This window comes from Stegodyphus dumicola, chromosome 2 (assembly GCF_044657685.1).
Source record: "Stegodyphus dumicola isolate Sdum_Otavi_A_Nest chromosome 2, ASM4465768v1".
Classification (NCBI taxonomy): Eukaryota; Metazoa; Arthropoda; class Arachnida; order Araneae; family Eresidae; genus Stegodyphus; species Stegodyphus dumicola.
The window spans coordinates 209,147,132-209,172,573 of record NC_140769.1 but is presented as its reverse complement, the minus strand read 5'-3'; the positions used below and the strand labels follow the sequence as shown (position 1 = coordinate 209,172,573).

General features: G+C 30.1%; 1 protein-coding gene and 1 long non-coding RNA gene across 3 annotated transcripts in view; one reads left to right on the top strand and one right to left on the bottom strand.

Annotated features, from left to right (window-relative positions):
• The window catches only part of LOC146998808 (uncharacterized), a 33,732-nt gene extending 24,403 nt beyond the window's left edge, over window positions 1-9,329 (bottom strand). Inside the window, exon 1 of the long non-coding RNA XR_015039719.1 lies at window positions 9,121-9,329. This is a non-coding gene — a long non-coding RNA (uncharacterized LOC146998808). The remainder of the gene's footprint in view (window positions 1-9,120) is intronic.
• The window catches only part of LOC146998807 (alkyldihydroxyacetonephosphate synthase, peroxisomal-like), a 169,536-nt gene that overhangs the window by 60,612 nt on the left and 83,482 nt on the right, over window positions 1-25,442 (top strand). For both annotated transcript variants that reach the window (XR_015039718.1, XM_085811680.1), the window contains exons 7-10: window positions 1,865-1,944; window positions 10,986-11,066; window positions 14,837-15,016; window positions 19,334-19,388. Coding sequence is in view for 1 of the 2 variants with exons in the window: in XM_085811680.1 (XP_085667806.1) it covers window positions 1,865-1,944; window positions 10,986-11,066; window positions 14,837-15,016; window positions 19,334-19,388 (396 nt within the window). In the remaining variant the exon portion in view is untranslated. The remainder of the gene's footprint in view (window positions 1-1,864; window positions 1,945-10,985; window positions 11,067-14,836; window positions 15,017-19,333; window positions 19,389-25,442) is intronic.

The following is a 25,442-nucleotide window of genomic DNA, read 5'->3' as shown; positions in this document are numbered from 1 at the left end:
CTGGTGCGACAGGTACGACATGGCATTCGGGATAAACATCCAGATTTTGTGGACAGTCCAATAATTCTGCACAACAATGCAAGACCACATAAAGCAGAGTGTATACGGCAGCTACTCTGACGTTGGGGTTGGGAAGAATTGGAGCACCCACTGTACTTACTCTTCTGACCTTTTGCCCTGTGATTTTGATCTCATTCCCAAGATTAAGGAACCAATACGTGGTAGGCGGTTTGCAACACGAGAGGACATTGCTAATGCTGTGCGCCAACAGATGACCCGATTCACACATTGTGTGGCAAATGCTGAGGTTGATGGTATTCAGTGCCTCCCACATCGTTGGCAGCATGTGGTGACAGTAGCATTGAAGGTCTTTAGTCCCAGGTTTGTCATGTCAACTTTATGTGTATTGTGTTATCATTCTTTTGCACGGTGAAGGCTATATTGCACTCTACACTACTGTAACAAATCCGTGTGTTACGATATTTCAGTGCTATTCATTGTCCACACATGTAGTTAAAACCTTGTTCTTTCGTCTGTATATGTCACATTTTCCAACCGGACTGGTATCTTCAAGAAAAAAAATAGTTGCCATGACTTTTGCCCCAACCTATGTACATTTCTTTTAGGGAATAAATTTCTGTAAGAAGTAAAAAATTATTAAAAGTTTTAACTATATTGCAGTGCAAATACAAAATTCAGCTACCTTCTAAAATGACCCTAAACTCAAACTTTAAATAGATTAATAAATATGTTTGTTTACTAAAATGTCAAATTCTATTGATAAATGAATGCAATTTACATTATAATTATTTTTAGCAATAATATTGACATTCTTTCCCTTATATTGCTGAATTGTAATCCAAACATTGATATATTGAATAAAAATATGTGTGTACTTTCTGCCTTAAAATGTGAGAAGCAGACTTCTGTAATTTGCATGTATGATTTATAGTTTTAAAGTTCATTCAGGCCTCTATTTATAAACTTAACTATTTTTCATTATTGAGTAATTTTGTTCTATTTTCAGTGACAATAAACACAATTTTAGTGTAACATACTTTAAACATTTTATGTTGGAATACATGTCTCAGTTTCTTCTCTCTCTGTGTACAGGTTCACAATAAATAGAATTAATGAATTGATACAGAATTTATGATAGCTTGATAAAATTTATTTTACCAAAAGCAACACATCACAGTTCTGAAACTTTTCACAAAAATACTTATATAGCTCTTTATAGTATCACAGAATGCATCTAAAGAACAAAGCTCAGATATCTCAGTGCCCTGAACTAAACAACTTAGAGCAGGTGTTCTCTCTAGTCTTGTATAGTTTTCACCCATCTGCTGAGAAATCTCTTGTAAATTCCATTGACGACACAAATTATTCATCAAAGTCTGCCAACTTGCCGATATCCTGCCAATTTAGCAAGATAGTCATTTACTCAATGTTGAATATACTTGCCTGTGTATTCTTATTCATCCATCATAGCTTAAGCAGGCTGTTACTATGCTTCATTTTTGCACTTTGTAAAAAGGCTATTGTCTGTTTATTTGTACTATTTTGTTAGGCACTTGAATTTTACTGAAAGCTCTATTTAAAACACTATGAGTACAAACTTCCTGCAGTTAATTATTCTTTACTATCTTTTAATACATGCCTTTTTTAATTGTAGAACCCATAAGTTTGAAAATAATTCACTGCTTGTTGTTCTGTAGAAGACAGATCCTAAATTTTAATACTTCTTTTAAAATAAAAAAAACCATTTTGTCATTTTTATTTTCTGCCCAATGTGCTGTAAATGTATTCTTTTTGCCCATTTTATTTTCTGCATATTTATATGAAACATGAATTTAAATTTTAGGTGGAACCAGTGTATCTGGTGGTGTTGAGTGTCCAGCTCATGAAAAAAGAATGATAATTTCGCTTGATACATCTCAAATGGTAAATTATATCTGAACATTAATATGTATCTTTCATCTGCTTTATTACATCTCAAATTGCATTTATTTATTACATCTCAAATGGTAAATTCTACCTCAGTATTAATATATATATTTCATCTGTTATCACAAATAAGTTCTTTTAGATTTTTTATTATTGATAAATATTTTTATATGTTAACAGTACAAATGCCATACACTTCTGTGTATAGGTCGAAACTTTTTGGGACTATTTTGAAAGCTAAATTACAGGGTTGGCTTACATTACAGATCCACTAATTGCAAAAAATATAGGTACTGTTCCATTAGCTGGGCACAAATGATAAATCACTAAATGTTGCACTTAAGTCTTAATTTCTTAAGTTTATGAAAAAAGTAATTTTAAATGAAATGAATTAATCATTTTATGAAAATGAGTTATTTTATTTGCAAAACTGTTTATAATCCAATGAAAGATTTGATGTTGGCAAAATTTTCGCCTAGCTTTCTCCACTGTCGAACTTGTTTTTAATTTATGGAGAATTCAGAGCAGCCATACTATTGTTAGAATTTTTAGCAAATGGAATCTATAAGAATTTTTCTTACCACTCATCTTTCAGACAAAAAATAAAATGGCACAGATTATAAGACTGGCACATATACCACAGATCTTATACAGCACTACAAATGATGCTTTGTGCTGTATTCTGATGTTCAGCTGGAAACTATTCCTGCTCTTACCAGATCTTCAGAAAGTCCCATTTAGGGCCTTACTTTTGGAAATTCCTTAGTTGAGGTTCTCAGCAAGGGACTTGAAAAAAGTGCACTCTGGGTTTATGTACAGATTTGGCTCATATTTAAAATATTTCATAGTTTTGGTTAGGCATGAAAATTATTAATCTGAAACAAATTTCTGTTGGACTTATGATCTATTTTTATTAATTTATAAAACTTTTTTAATATTTTGAATGTAGTTTTAATAGGTTAAGTAGCCCTCTGAAATAACATTCTGTAAAGACAATCTGATGTGGCAAAGCATATCTCCACTGCACAAGATGTTTATCAAAAAATTTTATGTTTAATAAGATGTAGTGTATTTTGTATACTTTGAGTGTCAAAATTTCACTCCCCTCGTATTATTTTCCAGTAAATTAATTGAGAATTTTATCTCCAATTTTTTTATTTTACAATGATATTCCACAAGATAAAATAAAAATTTCAGTGTTTTTAAGAGATATATAGAATATTCAAAATTTAAGCAATATATATATTTGATACTAAATTTAAATTCTAACAAATATGTATAAAAGTAAAAAAGCAAATTTAAAAAAGGCCAAAATAATTTAAAATAATTTTAAAATATGCAAACATGTAAAAGATTTAATTCTCGAACTAATCTACAATATCATTTAAATTCAGAAGCATAAGCAAATCAAGTGCAAAATCTATCCATGAAAATAAATCTACTAATTTAATAAATTAAAATTAAATTAACATTTTTTTTTTAAAAATGCATATTGAATGATTTTATAGTAGGCAGGAGACTTATCAAGGAGAAGTTGCCCCCAAACCTAACTCTCCAATCATTCAAATCATGTTTCGTCATTCATGCTGGCAAGAGTAAAAGTCAAAACCAAAAGTAATTCCAATAAAGCGGTATCCTTAGAAATTTACATTTAAGTATTAACATTTAAGAATTAAAGTTCAAAAAGGAAAACACTAATTAAGTCCCTAGAGAAACAAGCAAGTAAAGTCAAGGATTAAACTTTTTCTTAAAAAATTAAATTTTTTAAAAATTAATTTTTTATAAAATAATAAAAAAATCTATGTATTTTAGAAATCCTTGTCTACAGAAACTTCCCCTACACGAATATGCATATCAATAAAAAGAAACTATAAAAGAACTATACATAATCCATATAAACCAATAAGAAATAAGAAACAAAAAGAAACAAAAGAAACTAATTCACAATTTTTAAAATAAATATATATTTAAAAAAAATAATTTCATATTTAGAAAATACTTAGATACTACATAAAAAATTTAAAAAAAAAAAAATACTTAAAGCAAGTAAATAGTAAGTTTTAACTTACCTACTATATGAGTGTTGGGGTCTGCAAAAGTGTTGTGAAAGTGAAGTAAGTGTGTTCTTCAAATTATATAGATGGCGCTTATGTAGGTAAAGTTGAGTGTCAAGCTGCTATTTTTGTTATAGTAAAAATTTTTTTGTAAATATTAATATTAAATTAAATTAAATTAAAAATCCTAAAGGTAGTAATATCAATTATTTAGGGAGTTAAGTAACTGAGCTAATCAAGAGATGCATTTTTGCTTGAAGGAAATTAAAGTGAAGTGGTATGTGAAAAAAATGTAAAATGTTTGTAAATTGAAATGTGTGTTCTGTTGAAAAATTGTTAAAAAAATTTAAGTGAAAGATATTTTTTGTGAAAATTGCAAAAAATTAAAGTAATTAAGAAAAACTGAAATGTTTTAATATTAAAGTTTTAAAGTAAAATTTCCCAAATTTTTTTTTTGAAATGAAGTCTTTAAAAAACCTCTAAAAATTCCCAGAAATTTCTCAAAAATTCCTTTAAGAAGTTAAATAAAACTTAAATTTGATGAAAGAAAACATTAAAAGTTTAATGAACTTGATTTAATTGGTATATCAAAACTTAACTAAATACTGGCTAAAGTATGGAAAATTAGAAGATTAAAATCTTCACTCAATTCGGGCTATAATTGAGACTTTTGAAAAGAGTTGGCCCTTTATTAGTAAAAGGAAAGAATCCAGTATTGATTAAATATACATATTTACAAAATATTTACAATAAAAATTTACAATAATTTCTCTACTCTTTTATATCCTTCATTACCCTCCAGTTAAGGTTTAAGGTAATGTTATCATATCCAAAAGAGCCAAAAAAATTATAAAGTAAAGTCAAGGCCTGCCCTTTTTAATATATAAATTAATAAATTTTGGTGGTACTTGGTTATCAACTTGTACATTAATTAATTTTATGATTTCTTCCTTTAAATCGTCATTTTCAGTACATATATTTTTTATTCTGATAATTTGGCTATGAAATGCGTTTTCTATTACTTTTCTAGAGATATTAGAGTTCCAATTAATTAGTTTAATAGTAGGAAAATGGAAATTCCTTCTTTTATCAAATAATTTAATTTTGTTGTGTTTAATAATTTGCAGGTCTAGGATTTCAATAGTATCTTGATTCGTATTCGTTTTATTAAGTGTTAAACTATTTGGGTAAATTTTGAATTTCTCAAAAGTAGAATTATTATTGAAAGTTATAATATCATCTATGTATCTAAAAGTATGAGCAAATAGCTTTAATTCATTTTTATTTAAACTGAGTTGGAATTTATATTCAAATGTAAAAAGAAATAGGTTACAAATTTGTGTAGAACTGTTTGCTTCCATAGGAATTCCTCTAACTTGCTGAAAGATCTTATTATTGTATTTAATGTAGTTATTAAATAATGCACAATTCAGATAAGTATTCCATCTTTCAATACAAAGGATGTCAAGTATGTCAGGAAAAAGTTGTGGGAGTTGCATTAAACTAGTAAAAAGTTCTTCTAATGGTAGAGAAGTATAAAGGTTTTCAAAGTCATGGCAGTTAATGTTCTTGATTGTTAAACTTTTAAAACTGCTGAGAACTGGAGCATTATTATAAATAATCCAACTATAATTGTGTTGTTTATTAACGAGATATTGGATTAATTTACAGATTTTTTTAAGTATAATTGCAAATATGTAATCTATATTCTTTTTATAATTATTTGTACCATTAGCAATAAATCTAAATTTGAGTGTTGATTTATGAAATTTTGGGAGAGCATATAGATTTGCTAATCTCTTGTAGTTAGATGGTTGTGAAATTTGCAGTTTCTTATGAAATGCTTTTAGCTTTTTTGCAATAACATTTTCTTGTAGATTGGTGAGTTTGTAAGTAATGGCATTATTGAGTTCAGTATTAATTAATGAGACATAAAAAAATTTTCATATTATGCTAAAGTTATTATTGGCTGTGTCAATTTTGGTAATTAGGAACTTTTGTTTTAAATCCTGTAAAAGAGGTATGAGAATATTCCACTGTAAATGGCTATTAAATTCAATTCTTCGAATTTTTTGCTTGAATTCTTCTAATACTGCATGTTTCCATGAAATAAAGGTAGAATTTGGAATATTTAATTTGAAACTAGTTTTAACTATAAATTCGTCTATATTTTTTACGAAACTTTTAAAACTGTGATGTTTGTTAATTTTTAGTACTGGTCTAAATTTGGTACCTTTTTCCATTAAAATTCTTAAATGTTGGTTTTGAACTATTGCTAAATTGCCTGTTATAATATGTTGATGAAATTGATCTATGAAATCTTTGTATTGAAGCTCTTTACAGTATCAATGGGCTGTAGTAGCTAATTCATGGTGGTTAATTAGCAGTTTACTAAGAGGTTTTTGATACTTGAAAGCTGGTGAGATCTGTACTTAGGTAGCTGGAAAAAGTTGTTGACTTTTTCTGAAAATTTTGCTAAACTGAATATGATCATTGTTAAGATGAAGGAAATTGATTTTGCAGTAATATTTATTGTATTTGTTATTTGTAGAGAACTTATAATTACAAAAGTCAATGATAAGGTCTTTGATAATACTGTGCCCAGTAAAATGCTGTTTTACAAATTTTATTAGTAATTTTAAGAAATTGTGCTTACAAGTATGCAACCAAGTAATTATATTTTTAGTGAAATTATCAGTAAGAAAGTAATTATTTATATTATCGTTTAACTTTTTTGTATCTATTTTTGAAAGAAGTTTATTTTTATGTTTATTACCTGCTCTGGTTCCTCGTAATGTTTTTTTACTGAATAATTTAAAATGGCTGTAAGTTGGAATTTCAGAATTTAATTTAATGTGTTGGTTGAATGTATTGAGTCCATAAGGGTAAAGTGTTTTGAATTTAAGCATGTAGAGTGACTCTTTAAATAATCTAACTTTGTATTCAGGTACAGTGTCCAAAATTTGAATATTAATTTTTTTGAAATCATGTATTTGAAAATGTTCTAATTCAGCTGTATTAAGTGTGCTAAAATTAGTAGTTGCAAATTTTTTAATGTGGGCTCTGTGGTTGTTAATTCTAATATTAAGACTATTTTTGGTTTGTCCAACATATTTAAGATTTCATGTGTTACAAGTGATGAGATAAATGCAATTATAAGTTTTTCAAAATGGGAGTTGTTTAGTGGCTGTGATATTAAAAGGCATATTGCTAACTTTACAAGTAAGTCATTTGCTAGAATGACATTTATGGAAATTTATGTGATTGATACGAGCCGTTATAAAAGTAAAGAGGGAGCTAACCTACAATACAGTGAATTTTTAAAGTAAAAATTCTTAACTCAATTTTTGGACAGAAAAATTTTAAAAAACTGGGAATTTAAATGTTATTGCTAATTAATTCACTAAATTAATAAAAAATGAACTATTGTATTAAACTATTTAAGTTAATTAAACTAAATTATTTAGAGAGCGAGTTTAAAATAAAAACAAAACTATTAGAAAAAGAAAAAGAAAGTTGTTTTTAATAAAAGAGAAACAAATCAGGTAATTAGAGCTAAAGCTGCTAAGTACAAACAAAATTGTTTCATAAGAATAAATTGAGTTTAATTTAAAAAATTAAATTTAAATACATATTTAATTAAATATTTGATACTATATATATTTCTTCATTATGTTTATAATTTCTTATTGCAATAAAACTGTGTACATAAATGCTGTAGTATGAAATTTTAATTCATTTGCTTCTGAATATTTGAGAATAAAATATTTGTGAATATCTTATTTGTATAGATGTAGTATATATAAACTGAGATTTGGATAGGTGTCTATCTAAATTGCATTATGTCTTTTAATTATCACTAAGAAATTTTATAATGTTATTTTTAATGCTGAACTCAACAGCAGCAGTAAATTGTTCCACGTACCATTTTTCATAAAGTTGATTTTTTAATCACACTAAATAGGCTAAGATTTACATATTATTTCTAACATGCAATCTAAATTTGTTTTTAAATTTATAAAATTCTAAATTTCAAAAAACGTACAATTTGAAGTTCTGTATAGCACATATTGACATTTATTTCATTATCACTGTATTGTTTTGAAGAAAACAAACTAAATGCTTAAAATACAGCATAATTAATATTCATGCTTTATAGATTGAAATACCAGTATCCATACATTCTGATCTCTGGTATTAAGGTTCTATGTAAGTTTCATTTTTCTCATTCATTTAATCTAGGTAAGCATTTCTCAAATTTTTTCCAGCTGGGAACCACTTTTATAAGTCAGAATGTTTTGCAGACCACCTTATTCTTATTCCCTCAGAAAGCAATATTTTAGAATATGTTACTGCCGATATACTTATATTTAAAAAACACATTTGATTAAAATATATTTAATTTTATATTGATATTAATCAATTAAGTTAATAGGAGAAAGTTATATTTAATAATTCAAGGCTATTTGAATTTCTATAACATTTATCTCATTAATTAAGAATTAATACTCCCATTAATGAGATGGATTAGCCTGCTGATTCTTGCATAGCTGTTGATGTTTGGATTCATGCTGGTAAACTTAACTCTGAGATTGGCAAATGCTTTGTTTTTATTGGAGTTATTGGTAAATGTAGGCGCATTTAAATTTAAAAGACCAACACAAATGAACTGTCTCATTGAATTTGTCTCTTTTCCCGACTTGTTTCAGTTGTCCAAGCCACAAAAGCATTAAATGTCGAAATTAGTAATACTAACTAGAGACTAAAAATTTATACTGATATTCAACTAAGAAACATGTAAAATGATAATATACAAGTAAAATCCTAAGTAGGAATTTGTCTATCAAGTTAAACTATTTAAAAAAAAAAATAATGCAAAAGAAAAAATTAAAAAAAAAAAAAAAAAAAAAAAAATTAAATAAATAAAAAGGATAACTCAGACATGAAAGTTCATTTGATTATCCTGCGTATAGGCAAAAAAGGGCCTGGATTGAATGTGCGAATTAATAAACTTTTGCTAAAAAAGTTAAAGTTAAAACCTTTGAAAGTAAAAATGGAGGAGAGCAAATTTACTAAAAAATATTTTAATGTTAAAACCAAAGAATGACAAAATTCATACCTGGTAGTTGACGCTAGCTTCGGCTGCAATTATGCTGTTAAAAATCCAGATGTGTAGAGGTTGCCATGTTTGAAAGCAACCCGATGGCATGGTAACCAGAAAACTGAAATAATCAATTTCAATGAATGGCAGAGCATTCAAATCAGAAAAAAGGTTTTTGTAATCTTGTTGCTATGCCAATGATGGCTTCCGGTAGAAAGGGGTGTCCAGTGGAGGTCGAAACAGGAAGCAATGAGTCACAAGATGGCGTCGTTTTAAGTAGATTATTCTAAAAAAGAACGTTAAAAATGGCTACATGTTGATATTTGCAGAAGCTGGCCAGAAAGTAGTGGAAGTGGAAATTTGTTTGTTAGTGAGAAAGTCATCATTCGTCACGCAATCGAGCTATCAAAATGTCTTAATGAAACAAAAAAGGCTTTAAAAAATATTTATACATAGGATAGTTGGCCAGTAAATTAAGAGAGTAGTTAAATATATAAAAAAGTAATTTACTGAACTTTAAAGCTATACAATATATATAGATATATATATATTAAATTTTCAGCATTTAGCTTTCATGGTAATCTCCATATATGACACAAATACAAGCCAATTTTTTGAAGGCCATCCATATGTGTAAAAATAATACTTTGCCAAAAAACTACTAATTAATAATTCAAAACATTATAATTTGTTATTAAAGAGCATTTAAAAAATTTATGCATTAAGAGCAAATTTAAATATTTTAACTTCATACTTTCATGTATACACATCCATGATGAAATGGCTAAAAGTCAAATATGTTAGATTATATAGGAGATTTGCATTATATTTTTACATTTTTGACATAATTGTAAACCCATTTCCCTTGAGGAAATTTCTCTTAAAGGCCTTTTTCCACTTAATAAAAAGCCATTGAGTACTATAGTGTAACTAAATAACTAGACAACTAATCAGAGGATTTTCTTGGCTTGCTATATTAAATAAAAAATAATAATAATAATAAAGCATAATTTTTGTATGAGTAAAAATCAACCCTTTATTTATGATTGTTATAATTAATTTAAAAGAAAAAATCTGAAAGGTTTCAGATTTTAAATTACGTTCAGAGGGGCTTTTTTTTTAACATTTCTGTATGTTATCTTTATTTATTAAATATCACGTTCTTCGCACATAAACCAAAAAATTCAGTTCAAGAGCAATATGGCAAAATAGTTTTAAATTGAGCATATCTTTAGAATTTCCGATACAGAGTCGCGAGCGATGGAGGTAAAAATGTTTTTTCTGTACAATGTTGCCATTGCTCTCTTTGAAATTCTTGAGTTTGTTAATCAAAAATTCGTTAAAGTTTTACAAAATATGAAATTGATAATAAAACAAATTCCAAATTTGGGCTTCTACATGCCCATATTCGCAGTAGGATTACGTCATTCAAAATTTGATGGCTCTATGTACCGTTGTATTATAATATGAGAAACATACATGCATTTATGCAGGTTCTTCATTATTTAATTTCTTCAAATATAATACAGGCCGATAATATTTGGTGGCAACAGTTTGAAAAGTGAAACGGACATTCAGAGTGATTCGGCGCAAAATCGCGAAGTGAAAGCAATAGTCCCTCAGGGACAAAGCCCCTTTGTACTAATCATATTTAAGCACATACTAATAAAAAATTATTATTATTGCATTATATGTACTTTCTTTTTGTGTTGCAGTAAAAAATCAGCATTTTTCAGTATTTTGAAAACAGTAATTCAGTAAACAGTAATGTTTGAATTGTGTCAATTTTAAGGATGAAAAGGTATAATTTCACTGAAAATTGATTTTTATACATAATATCATAGTCATCCTCATTTTTTTCCCCTTCTCTTTCCTGCTTATAGAATAGAATTTTATGGGTAAACAAAGATAATAATACAGCTCTGGTGGAAGCTGGTATTATTGGACAAGATTTAGAACGAGAAGTATGTGGTTTTTCTTTGAGAAGTATTTAAAATTTCAAACAAAATTTAAATTGTGAGAAATTTCAGATTTTGTTTTAAAGTTTTGTGTGTCTGTAATTTAAATTGTCATTTCTTGTGCTGCATTTCTTATGTCATTTATGTGTCTGTAATTTAAATTGTCATTTCTTATGCTGCATTTCTTATGTCATTTGTGTGTCTGTAATTTAAATTGCCTATTTCACACGTATTAAATTTAATGAATTCATATTTATGATGTTTGCCTCATAGCTACAGTTTCCTTGTAACTTTGTAAATGTATCTTAGGTTTTCTGCTTGTTGTAATTTTTAAAAATTCTGTCCATACAAAGAGAATAAAAATCGTTCCCTGGCAGTTAAAGCAAGCTGTGGAAAACTATAACCAGAAAAAAAAAAATTTGGTTATGTAGATAGTAGTAAAAAGTAGGAAATATTTCAGTTCTTCTGTTCATTTCCTTAAATAAATGGGAAAAGAACTATGTAAACTATGTAATACATTTGTGTAAAACTATGTAAATAAATTTAAAAGATCAAGAAAAATGTACTGATGCTTTGACTAGAAAGCTGGAACTAATTAAGATTTATTTTTAAATGGCATATGAAAATTAAAACCATTGTTTCAAAATGTAATTGTAAAATTAAATATGCTATTAAAATGTATCATTTAAAAAATTTGGAATTTAGTACATACAGGTATGTTTAAATATGTATTGAAAATTTATTTTAGAAGTTTTTTATGACTACAGCTTGAGAACATGTATTAATGAGCCATTAATTTATTTTTGCAAGCTTATAAGGTATTTCTCCTACCTTCTTAGCATGCCTCCATGGTGTAATGGTCAGCATGCTCGGCGCATGTTCGAGAGGTCAGTGGTTTGAGTCTCAGCGAAGGCATTGCTCATTTTTCAAATCCCCTGCTTCCAAATAACCTAATGTCTCTACAATATTTAGTTTCCTCATGTTTTAATATGGTTGGAATTTCATCATAAATTTATAACTTACTTCCTGATAAGCTATCAAGTTCAAATTTTTACATGCACTATTCATCAATGATGATGCATTGTGGTGAAGGGATTTTTTCGAAAATTGATTATTTCTTTTAATTTGATGTTTGAACAGCTTTTCGTGCATAACTTCATTTAACGCACAAACTAAACATATCAGAACTTTACTGTTTGCACTATAAAAAAAGTGGAAAAAAAAGTCTTTTCAATGAAAATAGTAATTTAATTTCTGAACATTTGAAAATTTTGTTTTAAAATATTGAATTTTTAGACTCTCTGACATTTATGATTTAAAAAGTTTTAACATCTAAAAATGTATCAGATATAAAGTTTTGAAATTCTCACAGATTATAAATTTAACTTTCCAGCCTCTTTTGAAACAAGAAAAAAGTGTTAATTGAGCTGTTTTTGACATTTTTATTTAAATGTGTAATCCCCCTTCCCTTGTGAATTAATTGAGCTGTTCCATGTTTGTTTCACTCTTAAGTTTCAAGTAAAACACTTGTTGTGACACTGTTATTACATCCATTTTCTGAAACCGAATATTCAAAGCAATTTCTTCATATTCAATGTGATATCTTCATTCTCTGAATGATGTGGTTATTTTTCTTCATTTCATAATTCTCTAGTAGTTTTATAGCTTGTGTTTAAAAAAAAAATCATCATTGATAATGTTATTGAGGTTAAAAATATGATGTGTACGCCACAGGACTTCCTTGTACAGAATATTAAAATATACACATTATTTCCTGCATTTTATTGAAAGTTATTTCCTCGAATTTCTTACAGATGCATTTCTCATTCGATTAATTCAGTTCTCACTTCACAGCAAGTCAAAAACACATAAAAACTCAAAATATCTTTATTTAAAAAATTGAGAGATATAGAAAAACATTAAACACCAAATACAGTTAAAACAATTTTTACACTTAAAATTAAAGTTTCTTCGCAAAACAAGCAATTCGACCAGCTGGCAAGAAAGCAGATTTTTCGGTGACCAAAGCTAAAAGTTCCGTTTTAGTCCCACTAAACAAGAAACTGAAGGGGCAGAAAGACTTAATTCACTATTCTGCTTAAATGTAAACAAATGTGGCTGCTATGATAAAAAAAGTTTTAGTCATACTTAAACAACATTTAAATTGTTGATAATTCTACAACTATTGCAAGCAGATCAACCAAAGGCATAAAAACCTAGCCAGAAGCTTAGACCACAATTTACCAAAATATAAGAATTAAAAAAAAAAAAAAAAAAAAAAAAACTGAGTTCACTAAGCCAAGTAACAGAGTGGGTATATGTGGGTTCTTGTCTTGGGCAACCACAATTCATCTTCAAATAAAACACATTTAATGAAACATTAATACATATACAATATTGTTCATGTATTAATACATGTAAAACTTCTTAATATGACATTGTTCATCTGTTAACACATATATAAAATCATTCATCTCACTTTTTATAAAACAAAGTGATGAGAGTTTCGTCAGTTTTACTCGTGCAGTAAACAGCTAAAACATTAGATAACACTCGAGGAAAATGTTAGACTATTTAGACTTAACATGGAGCTAGAATCCTACATATATATATTTATCTACTTTTGGTGTGCCCAATTGCAAAAGGAAGGTGCATTATAGTAGTCCTATATACAAAATGTTAGTATTCTGAGGCTTCTCATTTTTGAGTTATGTGAGATACATACATATGTACGTACCTACATACAGACAGATGCCATGAAAAAAATCTATTTTAAATCAGTTTTAGAATTCCTTTGGCGAAAAAGTCCTTTATCCTGCCCTTATATAAAAAACATCATTAAATCTCATTCGATAGCAGTAAAAATGGCTATTTTGGGAGAAATATGATACCCGGAATTTTTCATAATTACAATACTTCTTTTATTTCGTACAAGGCAGTAAAAAACAAAAAATAAAATATAATTTAAAAAAAGGTTTTTGTACAATAAGTTCTTATTTAAAATGGATGTTATAATAAATATTAATGCTCTAAAATGAGAAAAATTATTTATCTTCTAATTTAATGGGAATAATAAATTAAATAATTCTATTTACAGAATTCATCTACAATTTTTATATCACAAATAAAAAGGGGTGATGTGCTTAAATAATGAAATATGTTAATTTATATGCATTGTCAAATGTGTAAGCCATTATCTTTTTTATTCTTTTAACTGTCATGCCCGAAATAATCTCGGGCACAGCACTGGTATTCCAAAATGTCACGCCCGAATATTACTCGGGCTAATTTTTTTTTTTGAGTGTGTCGTATTGTAATACCTGAATATATATTGTGAGAAGTTTATTTCGGCTTCATTTCAACAGATGGCAGCATTTGATTGAAGGTTTCAAAGGATAGAGGTTAAAGTTCAAAGTGGGCGGCATTTTTTTTTGATATTTTTTGACTTTGAGGCAAACATTTCGTTTTTGGAATAAAAAAAAATTGACAATTTATGCACTCAAATCATCAAAATAACCTGACAGTTAAAAGATTAATTTATCATGGGCATTTTTAATTTATCATAGTAATTAAATTATGTGCATGATTTTTGCTCTCAATTTTCAGACAATAAAATTAGTTTATAAATGTGGCAAAATATGTGACAAACTATGGTATCTAGTCTTATACTCTTGTGGTTTGTTCCAAAATGCCTTGATTTAAAAGAAATTAATGTGCCAAGTATTTCCACTACAGTAATTCTTTAATTAATATTGCTAAAATTCTTCTGTTTGCAGCTAGCAAAATTTGGCCTGTGTACAGGACATGAACCAGATTCATATGAATTTAGTTCCCTTGGTGGCTGGGTTGCAACTAGAGCTTCAGGTATGAAAAAGAATATATATGGTAACATAGAGGACATGCTGGTACATGTGAGAATGGTTACTCCCAGTGGAGAAGTGCAGAAAAATTGCCAAGTAAGTTTTTTGTGTAATACAAGAAACAGACTTTCTTCTGCTTTAATAAATTCAAATTTGTTCTTAGATGCATCTACATGTCTGTCCAAAAAGTTCCAAGACTGAATTAATGAAAACAAACAAACAAACAAAAATTAAGGTTTTAATGCTTTTACATTGTCTGTTCCTTGCACACTCACCCACCCACACAAGTACAACCCACAGAACTTCATACATCCATATGAAACTGTGAGGGAATTCCTTGTTTAGAATGTTATTCAGCTTTCATGTCATTGTGTCTTGAATGTTGGTTATGTCATAACAACACTGACCTCTGTTTGAAGTTCACTTTTTAGGAATAAAAAAGTCAGCATTAAATTGTGTGAATATGGAGAGTGGCACACATTTTTCCCATTGGAAATCACACCTTAACTCCAGCCATATGAGCAGCCACATTGTTGTGCAGCAACAAGAAATCCCTCTCTTTCAATCATTTCACTTTGAATCCTCTCGCACAACCAATTCATAAAGAATTGCATTCAGAATTTTATTCCGTTTTTCATTATACTCCAGGAAGAAAATCAGTCTTGGAGCTATAAAATGCACATTATAAAATTTACATTTATGGATATAATGACTGATGCTTGTTTTGCAGTGTGCATTTTGCCTTTGCTTTCTTTTTTGCTATTTGAAAAGATTTTTTTAGTAATTGTATTAAGAAAACTGTTACTTTTAAGAGGTCAATAAAGTATGGAAGGTAAAAGGTTTTCATTTTGTCTGATTAAATCTAATTAATTCTTTGAATTAGCTTTTGAACAGTCTTCCTATGCATTAGATGATTTATTTTCTTCACAATGCACAGTAAGTCCAGAACACAGACGAGATGTAAAAACTTAATCAAAAGCTTATTAACATTTAGTTCCATAAGAACAGTTAAAACTTAACATAATTTTGTCCACTCCTCCTTGTGTGTTATTTGGAGTACAGATGTTTATGCAACATAACAGAAGGGTTTAATGCTTACACAGCCAAGTGTTGATTACTCGTGAATTCTAAGCATTAATGATAACAAATACTAAAAAACTCTCACCAGACCAGCTTGGCCAACAGGTGGGTTGCTAATGAGAGAAACTGCTTTCCTGGTATGTTGCCAAAACTCTGAATGTAAAGGATGCATATGTTCACTATTTAATCTCTTCCCAACACCAAGAAAATGAAGTTCTCCCATGTGTCTGTGACTTTAGAGAGTTAAATGTCACTGTGTGCCCAAGTGTGTTTTGTACTTATGCCTAACATAGAAAAAGAATTCTTATAAAATGTGCTTTTTATCAAGACATTTGGTTTGTATCATATAATATTTAAATGTTATTTTGTATGATAAATACAAAAAAAAAAAAAAAAAAAAAAAAAAAAAAAACCTAAAATTGACAAATAAAATAAAAATTCAAAATAAGGTAATGTGCAAAATTAATAATAATGATTACATATTTAAATTACTTTTATACAATAATGAAGCTAACAACTTAGAATTTAAATATTCATATCCATTATATCCTATTTTCTTATTCATGTATAAAATTTTAAGCCACTTGCACTGTGCTGTGTGAAACATGTCTGAACTCTGAATGAGCAATATAAGCTAGATATGTTTTATATTTGTAGAATAAAATAATAGATAATACTCATAGTAACTAGGTTAACATTGAAGACATTCCATTCTATTAAATTTCATAGCATTCTGATATCACTTATGTGCATTTAAAATGTCAAACTGCTTCAGCATATCAAATGCAATAAGGTGGGCCTCCAGTGACTTCTTACTTCCATATCATATTTGATATGGTAAGTTTACAAAAGGAACGTAAAGTGTGTCATATATGATATGCTTAGAGCAACGGGGTTAAGCTTGTGATTTGCTAAGACTGATAGATGAAACAAAAGTACTAAGAAAGAGTTAACAAAAATAATGTCTTATTTATAATAAACTATATAATCTTATGTGATATTAGATAAAGTTATTAAGTTTTGATTTACAAAATTCAGTGTTTTTAATAAGTTCTCAGGACTATATAAACAAAATGCACATAGTAATAATTATATTTGCAGTCATAGCTTTTCCAGTGTTCATTTTGTTTTCATTAATTTTTCTCATTAGGATTTTAATATTTAAAAACATTTTTACAGTGAATTGTGTTCAAAATTCTTGACTTTTAAGATGTGCATTGAATATGGAAGATGAAAAGGAATTATATTATGTGTTCCTAGCTAATTATGTGTAATTTCTAAAATTTTATTTGTGTACTTCAGGTATTACTATTAAAAAGCTTATTAATTAAGTACTCGCTTAATAATGTATTGTTACATTTAAAGCATTTGAGTTAGTTTTTGTTATCCATAACAATATTATGATTTTTTTATATATGAAAATAATTTTAGTGGAATTATATGTGAATTGTATTATTTCCAGTAGTATATGTAACATGAAAAACCTCAGAATTGCGAAGTATTGCTAGAAAAATAACGTTTGGCAACTAATTTTTTTTGCCAAGTTTAACGACTATTTAAGGACATTATGATCCAATCCCAGTATAAATGTAACTGGTGCAAGCCCTATGTAACTGTAACTGTGTATGCCTTCCAGCAATTTCAAATAATTGAAGGTACTGAAAATTTTTCAGAAGACTGGAGAGAACGATGTAAGACCAGAGAGATTATCAATTTTCAGTTACGTAGATTCACAGCTGATTTCAGAGTTTAGTTCAGAGTATTGAGAGTATCCACAGGTCATTGTGTGGGCTAGCATATTCAAGGCTTTTTATATTGTCTTGTACTTTATATTCTTAGTAGAAGTGATACTTATTGATTGTGCTCTATCATGCTGAGAAGTGATGTACAAGTACTTTTAAGAAAGGTTCTGGAGCTTTTCTTTGGGGAAGAATTTTTTTGTCAAGCTGTTATTGGCTCTGTACGCATGCAATCCATTATAATAAACCCATATGCACATAATAATTTTTGGTGTCAAAAGTGGAATTGAATGCTGGTGATAGGAGTGATGGATGAGCAATTAAGACAGCTATGTTAAAGACGAGATAGAAGCAGGCAAAGAAAAGATGGAAGTGACCTTCAAATCAGTTCTAGAAGATATAAAAGTGGGCCAAGAAAACACTGAAAGGGCTGTCAAATAGGTTCAAGAAAAGACAAAAAGGACTATCAAGTTAATTCAAGAAAAGATTGAAGCAAATGAAGAGGAAATGAAAAGAGGAATTACTGTCACAATAAATAACAAATTCGAATTTATGGCAGAGCTGCCGAACAACAACGAAGGCAGAGCTGTCAAACAACTAATCAAAGAAAACGTTTCGGCTTCCAAACAACAAATCAATGACAGAATTTCTACTTTCACCAAGGGAGCTAACAGCTTCAAGAAATCCATAATGGCAGCAGGAAGCAATTCTGATGGCTCTAAATTCCTGCCTGTCTTAAATTCCTTCTTGCCCTTTCTAAGACTATCTACATGCGATGGAAAAACCTCCTTAGTGTACAAGACTCTGTTCTCTATAGTGGCAAGTGCAAATGGATAGGATTCCAAAATTAAGGCCTGCCGCTTCACCATTTCACTGACAGCATACACAGTCGACATCCTTCAAACTGCCAGAAAACTAGAGGCCAAACTTTGGAGTTCTATCCAGCATATTGGACCCATCTTTGGTGAGAAGTGTTTAAAAGACTGTAGCAGACTTCAGTTAAAATCTCAGTAACAGAAGCCCACAGAAACACTCCAGGATCTTGTCACAGATGTCGAAAGGCTGTCTCATCTTGCATTTTTAGAGCGCCTGACATATACAAGGGAAATTCTGTCCCTGTAGTACTTCGTCGATGGCTTCCAAAATATAGAAAGCCTTAAGAATGTCAGATGTCAAGCATTTGAAAAGCACTCTAGTGTACGTCATGAAATTCAAAGCAGCCCAGCAAGAAACTCGTAAAGACCATGCTGATCAAATGCAGGAGCCAATAGATCAAGTGACTGCATATCTAGACGATTTAACCACGGAGTTCAGTGCCTTAAAGTGGAATATCATTGGCAACAAACTGATCAACCATAAACTTCTGGAATAGTGCTTAAAGAAAGGTACGAAGGAACTGCAGAACACCCCAAGCTACAGAAGCCAAGACCTTTCCAACAAATAGGAGGGAAATTTATTAGGAAATAGGAGGGAGTGTTAATCATAACATAAAGTAGTGTTAATCAATTTTTTATGCAATATGAAATTAGGTTGTTATTTTTTTAATTAATCCTGTATGATATGTGTAAACTAACAATTTTGGTTTTTTATTCAGGTGCCTAGAATATCTAGTGGTCCTGATATTCACCAATTTATTCTTGGATCTGAAGGTATGTAATCATTCCTAGGATGTATTTGAAAATTCTCTAGCACTTTTAAAATCTTTTTTTATCATAACCACAATTGTGTCAGTAAGTTTAATAATTGTAAAATTTATTATAATGTTTTCAAGATTCAGCATACATTTTATCACAAATCACAAAAGGTGTTTTATGAAAAAAAAAAAAAAAAAAAAAAAAAAAAGTATAGCGGAATATCTTTTTTTAAAACTAAAGAAATTATTGGAGATTTATATGTTTTCAACTCTTTCTATCCATTTCTTTCAGCGTATATGATATTTATTATTATCTTTTGATAATGGACATTTATTGATATAATTATTTTTAGGTACTTATGTATTAATGCAACTTCCTTGGCACAGTTTGGCCTTTTTTTACTTCCTTGTATGAAGTAAAAAGGAAGTATTGTAACCGCGAAAAGTTTCAGGCAGCATATTTCAACAAAAATATCCATTTTGACCGCTATTGAATGCAATTTAACGATGTTTTTGCATCATATCTGTACGTAAGGACAGAATAAAATACTCTTTTCCTTCAAAAAAAAAATTATAAAACTGCTTTAAAATTATTTCTGAAGAGAATTTTTTGTGCTGTCTGTACGAACATATGTCCGTACGTACGTATCTCATATAACTCAAAAACGAGTAGCCTCAGATCGTTGAAATTTTGTATATAGGACTGCTATAACATGTAGATGTGCACCTCGTATTTTGGTTGCAATCGATTGCACCAAACGTATATAAATATATTTATGTATATATCCACTCTATTACCCGGCTCAGTGATCTCAGTTTCATTACTCTTATATGTTTGTAAATTGTACATTTTTTGCTTTAAAAATGATTGAATTATGTTGTTTTTATCTTTCGGTTAAGGATTTTATGCCTTTAGTAAATCTGTGTGCAATATTTTTAGAATTATCAGCAATTTTAAAGTTGTTTAATTGCTGTTAAGCCTGTTTTTAATGGCGGCCATTGATGTTTACATTTGAAACAGGAGACTAGTGTATTTGTTGCCAATCTAGAGAAACTTAGCTTCACAACGACAGAGATAACACATTCATTTATTATTGCCAATTAAATCATGCTTAATTCTTTCTGGAATTTTTTCGAAGAAATAAGCGTTTGAGATTTACTTCGTAATTTTTAATATAGATATTTTGAGTTTTTATGTATTTCTGCCTTCTCGCGAAGTGAGAACTGAATTAATTAAATGAGAAATACTCAATTGTCTATGAAAAACTGTTTCTTTTCTGTTTTGTTTGCTTAATTTCTTTTATACATAGTTCTAGCTTTATTATAGTATTTGAATAGACCATGTGGCAATCATTAGATAATTCTTTAAATGATATACATTTTGTGCATTCTGAGTTATAATATGAATGAAATATAATACTGTTAAGTAAACTTAGTGCCAGAGTGTCGCTATGGTAAACAAAGTGAATTTTAAAGAATGCATTTATTCTATTGTGGTTTATGCGCTGTCGGCAAAGTACGTTTAATTCAATCTAATAAGTTTAAATAAAATGCAAGAAAAAATGCGTATAATTTAATATTCCGTGTAAGGAAGTCATGTGGTGTACACATCAGATTTTTTTTTAATGGCGAGCATTCACTACTGTACAGTGTGATGGGTCTAGTAGCAGTTATATCCAGATTAATTTTTCTCTTGAAGTTTAATAATTTAGACATTACTAAATTCTTTAAACCATAATAACGTCTATTAGCTCTAAACAAGCTATTGTCAATTTCAAGTTTAATATAGTTATCATAAGAGAATGATAGTACTGAGATACATAAACCGAGCAATGCTCTCAAAGTATAAGAATTTATTTGCAGTTGGAAGAAATTAGTAAATGCTGTTACTGTGTTTAGAACAATTTAATATGAAAATAAGCACAATAATTAGCACACATAGCATAATAGCTTCAAATAACTCAAGGAAAATATGGAAGAAATGCTTCCTTGGCACACAAAATAAATCATAAAGTTTCTCAAACCACATTCAGGATAAACTCTAGCTTCTAATTCAGCTAATGGTAAATCTTGCAGCTGATTCACAAATGAACTCCCTTCTGACTTAGCTTACTCATTCATATTTATACCCTGTAGCTTGGGCTGTAGAAACTTTTGGAAGAATCAGTTGTAGGACTTTGAAAATGGGTTTACATAATTCCTCCAGAAAATTGCTAAATGTTGCCAATACTTGTCAGGAACGAACTGCCTACATCTTGCATTCTAATTTTGCTATTTTTACAATTAAAATGCCATTTCACTTACAATCAAAAGATCCCCAATTCCATGCAAGAAATAAACTCTTAAATACAGTCACAAATTAAACATAAAATAAACACAAAAATTATCAGCCTAAAAATAATAAATAGTGTTTCCAGGTGCCCATGCTCGGGTGGAAGTCTACATATTCAAAATTTGACGGCTCTAGGTATCATTGTTTCTTCACAATATGAGAAGCATACATACATCCATGCAGATTCTTCATTATTTTATTTCATTTAATCTAATACAGGGTGATAGAATTTGGTGGCAACAATTGGAAAAGTGGTGCAACTGTTTGTAGTAATTTGATGTAAAATGCGTTTCGAGACTATAGCCCTTCTGAGCTAATACCCCTTTGGGTTAAACAATGCAAAACACCACTGTAATACAGAAAAGCAAGAATACAATCAGAAAAATTCAAATATTTACATTATTCATTAAAGCACAAATCAATAACCTTTTGGTCATCTAGGGTGCAAAATAAAATTTTTAATTCTTGGCGAGTGCCACCTATTCAGGTTTCATAACCAAACGTAATATTACAAACTAGTTTTGCTTAAAAGATATAACTTTATTGAACTAAATAACAAATATTTATAATATATATTCTTTAATTTTTTTTTTAAATCCTTTGATATGTCAGTGTGAAATTTGTGTTTATAATTCGTCTGCTAACTTATTATAGTCTACAAGATAATTTGAGTTGCATGCTCTTAAACAATTATCTAAGAGCAAATAAGTAAGTTTTGAGTGATACCTTGACTTCAGATAAGTCATATTCGAAAATGATGATTCATAGTTATAGGTACTTGAAAAATTAGAATTGATGTTTACCATTAATCTTTCACATGACTTTAAAATAGGATATTGATTTCTCTTTACCAAGCTCCAAAATATCATATAAGTTTCATAAGATTTTAAAATAACATCATTTTGCAAGCTTACTATTTCTAAGTTAAGAGGAAAGTAGTTAAAAATTACTGTAGCCATATTTTCTCCATCAGTAATACACTGACTACCAATAAGTATTTGGACACCTGTGATAGAAAAGAAAAACTAACTTTATTCAAACTCAATAGTTGGTAGAGCCTCCACGAGAGGTAATTACAGCGTGCACGCTCCGGGGCATACTTTCCACAAGTCTTTGTATGACAGCTAGTGGTATTTTCTTCCACTCGGCTTGGAGAAGACATAGAAGTTCCTTCACCGATTTTGCATGGGTAGTGCACCCCTGAATTCGGCGATGCAACTCATCTCAGAGGTTCTCAATAGGGTTCAGGTCTAGACTCTGGGCAGGCCAGTCCATTCGATGAACTCCATTGGCACCATACCAAGCCTTGGTTAACGTCGAAACATGACAACTGGCATTGTTGTCCTGAAAGTAACAGGGGTCCAACCCGTAAAATTGCCACAACGTAGGAAGCACATTGTCATCCAAAATAGTGCAGTATTTTGGATGTTGAGCTTACCATGAATGGGGACCAAGGGTCCAGCCTGTACCAGGAGAAACACCCCAGACCATAATTCCACCTTCGCCGAACTTGACTGTTGGCACAATGCATTCTGGCAGGAGACATTCTCCAGGTAGACGCCAGACCCAGACCCTGCCATCCGAACGGTAAAGGGTGAACCTTGATTCGTCACTCCAAAGAACCCGTTTCCACTGATCTACGGTCCAATTTCGATGTGCTTTGCACCACATTAACCGAGCAGCGTGGTTGGACTTTGTGAACAAAGGCTTATGGGCAGCAGCACGATCATGAAAACCAAGCAGATGTGCTTCCTTACGGATGGTATTCATTGAAACAATACTCCCAGATGCATGTTGAAACTCCTCGCGGATGAGGGCCATCGGTTGGGTGCGATTCTTCCGAATTTCTCTGGACAGCACTCGTCGGTCTCTTATCTCCCAGTTTCGTTGGTCTGCCGACTCGGGGCACATTCCGACAATCACTGCTCACCTTCCACTTCTTAATCACGTAGGCCACTGTCGATTTTGGGTACTTCAGATCGCTAGATATGTCGCTTAAGGATCGGCCACGTTTGTGATACCCAATAATTATACCTTTCTCGAAATCAGAGAGCTCCGAGCTGCGAGGCATCTTGCATGCGACTAAAGCCGATGCTGTCTTCTACACGATATATACCGGCGGAGTCCGTGATGTACCTTAGGACCGCAGATATCGTCATTTGCATAGGTGTCCAAATACTTATTGGTAGTCAGTGTATTAAAGGTATTTTTAAAGAATTTTAAAATAAGCTCTAAGTGTGTGAAATCAACAAATCGAGAATCAAATTCAGTTTGTATTGCAAACACAATTTGAAGATATGAGTCTATTAATATTATGCTCTTTCAGACTTTCTGCCTTTTATATATATCTATATATAAAATGAGGAAACGTGTCAGTGATTAGAGAGATGAAACCTATACATTTCTAGCATTGACTTGAAGCTGTTGATCGAAAGTGCTGATCATATCAGCCACAAATTATTCCTGCTGTTTAATTTCAAATTTAGCTCATTAAGTTTTAGTGTTGAATCGGTCAAATTTGTTAACCAATTTTCTGTCTTCCAGCTGTCTTGGAATTTTAGAAACTCTTTTATTTGTAGTAATAAATTAATAAATCGCCCACGAATTTTTCCGTTGGTTTTCAGTGTGCAAAAGAAGATTGGTAAATTATGTATCTTTATCATTTTCCTGAAGCAGTTTAAATATTCTGTGTTGCATTCCACTTGTCTTCACTATTGAATTGATTATTTTTGTAACAACAGCGATTATATTTTGGAATTCAGTGATTGATGGTGTAATAATGCATTGACATGCAATAAATTTTGTGAAAAAATGTATCTTGTTGACGTAAAGCAATGAATCCAATATTATTCCCTGTTATGGTTCGCACACCGTCACTTGTTATTGAAGATAATTTCCCATTCAGTTTATTAGCATCAATGAAAAACGTTTTTATTACACAAAATAAATCCCTTCCTTGTGTGCACTCTTTAAGAAGTTTTGGTCTTTGATGTTTTAACATTCTTCTTTTATGTTAAAATCATCAAAGACTGTCTTGACATTTATTGCTAATTATGCTATTTCTATTATATCTTTCAATTCACCCAGCTGTAAGGAAAAAAATGCACATCTGTTCATTTCTTATCACATGGGTTTCTAAGCGGCCTGCGATTGTTTCGATTCTTCTTGTAATAGTTCTAGCTGACAACTGCATTGTATTTATGGCCAAAACAATTTCTTTTTTATTTTTAAAATCTGCAAAAGATACATCTGCAGATTACAACATTGTTTCTTTTATTATTGCTCCATCCATATATGAGTTTTTTCTTAGTATGTGCGGAACTTTGAAGCCCAGTGGCACAGTGGCTAGCGCATCTCGCAGCAGCACTAAAGGTCCGGGGTTCGATCCTTGGGCTGGGCAAGGTTGACTCAACCTTTCATCTCTTGAGTGGGTCTATAAATTGAGTACCAAGTTTGTTTGGGGACTAAACATCGGGGGGTCCTGCACCAAGCTGACCACTTGTCCACGCACCCCAGGGCCCACGGTTAAGAAAGCAGATTTCAGGCACTGCAGGGCTTGGCCCACTAAGGCTGTCATGGCACTGAGTTTTAGTTTATATGCGAATTTTTAATCAATGCAATTTTTGCTGCCCTTGATGTTTCCAACAATTTGATAAAAGTAAATTGCTGCTTCAAAATCGATGACTTTAATGACAAAATTTTATTTCTTTGAAGTTCAGGATACTCCGAATCAAACTT